At 40.4% G+C, this 1,407-nt stretch overlaps 1 protein-coding gene across 1 annotated transcript in view; it reads left to right on the top strand.

Annotated features, from left to right (window-relative positions):
- gramd2b (GRAM domain containing 2B) overlaps nt 1-1,407 on the top strand; it is a 13,052-nt gene that overhangs the window by 1,920 nt on the left and 9,725 nt on the right. Inside the window, exons 4-5 of the mRNA XM_014014650.1 lie at nt 186-255; nt 408-511. Of these exons, the coding sequence (XP_013870104.1) occupies nt 186-255; nt 408-511 (174 nt within the window). The remainder of the gene's footprint in view (nt 1-185; nt 256-407; nt 512-1,407) is intronic.

Raw genomic sequence — 1,407 nt, 5'->3', positions numbered from 1 at the left:
TATGTAATCAGGACAGCACACATTAATGAACAATCTGTATAGACTGTCAATGAGTCAGATTATAGTTTCCAAATCTCAGGTAAGGTTTTTGAAAACACCTTGATTTTGACATTTAATCCCATCGTTCCAGCATTAAAATGTGTGTTTGTGTAACGCTCGTCTGTGACGTGTGTGTTCTGTTTCAGCTTTCAAAGACCAACGGTCAGTACCATAAAATATTTAAGGAGATCAGTAAAGAGGAACAGCTCAGACAGAGTAAGTCTTTAATGACCACACCAGGCTGCTTCACATGAACCACTGACGACTGGACCATTTGACACATTTCTAACTGCAGAACTCTTTTTATTCTAGATGAGAGGTTTATCATGTCGCCTGCTGTAAACTGATCTCATTTACCTGTTTGTCAGGTTACACCTGTGCTTTGCAGAAAGATATCCTCTATCAGGGACGTATGTTCGTCTCCGATCACTGGATCTGCTTTCACTCCAAGGTTTTTGGGAAAGACACCAAGGTACTGAAAACTGACAGTCTGTTGAATCTTACGTTGTGCTCTGAACAGCTCACTTGTCTTCAGGGTTACATAACTTCTCGTTCTGCCAAGTTTTAAAGAAAATTTGGCTTCGGAGGACTGAATGTAGTCCAGGATCTTCTTCCTGATCTTAGTGACATCACCATGAAACATATCTGCTGCAGCGGTGGAGCTAGACTGTTTTTTTTCAAGGGGTGTTCAAGGTGCTTTTTAACAGGGTGGTGCATACAAATAAAGAAAAGCACTCTGTATTTGAAAATTCAAGATGGTTGCCACTGCTAGTTCCAAATAGGTTTAATTCAGCTGTTTTCCAAAACATTGAGCTGAGTTGTGTGGTCATTTTTTAGTACAAAGCTGACGATTAGCGTAGAAGTAGCCAAAAACAATCTTTATCAAATTCTAAATGCTGATCAAAAATTTAAGATGGCCACTAAGGCAAACTTTAATGGGCTATAATTTAGCCATTTTAAAATTTAATTAGATTAAGAATGATCACATGCCACTTGTCGATGCTAATCCCAAATTAAGCTAACCACTAATGCTAATTTCACAAAGAGCTATAATTCAGCCATATTTAGACACACAAAGCTGAAGATTAGTGTTGAAATAGCCAAAAACATTCTTTACCAAATTCTGAATAATAATCAAAAATCCAATATGGCCGCCAAAGCTCACTTTGGCTGTGTCCAAAACGACAGGCCGGGTCCTCCGGAGGACCCAGACTACCCGGTCTCGGCGGGCCGGGTCCTTGGTAGACCGGGAAGACCGGAAAAAAAGAGGCTGTGAATTTGGACGGTCTAGCCTCCCCTCCTTACCCCGGCGTACGTCTTGTCACCTAGCAACTGTGAAAGCAAACTTAAATCAAAACTAGAAAATTA

This window comes from Austrofundulus limnaeus, unplaced genomic scaffold, assembly GCF_001266775.1.
Source record: "Austrofundulus limnaeus strain Quisiro unplaced genomic scaffold, Austrofundulus_limnaeus-1.0 Scaffold117, whole genome shotgun sequence".
Classification (NCBI taxonomy): domain Eukaryota; kingdom Metazoa; phylum Chordata; class Actinopteri; order Cyprinodontiformes; family Rivulidae; genus Austrofundulus; species Austrofundulus limnaeus.
The sequence above is the reverse complement of the archived record's forward strand: the minus strand, read 5'-3'. Positions and strand labels throughout refer to the sequence as shown.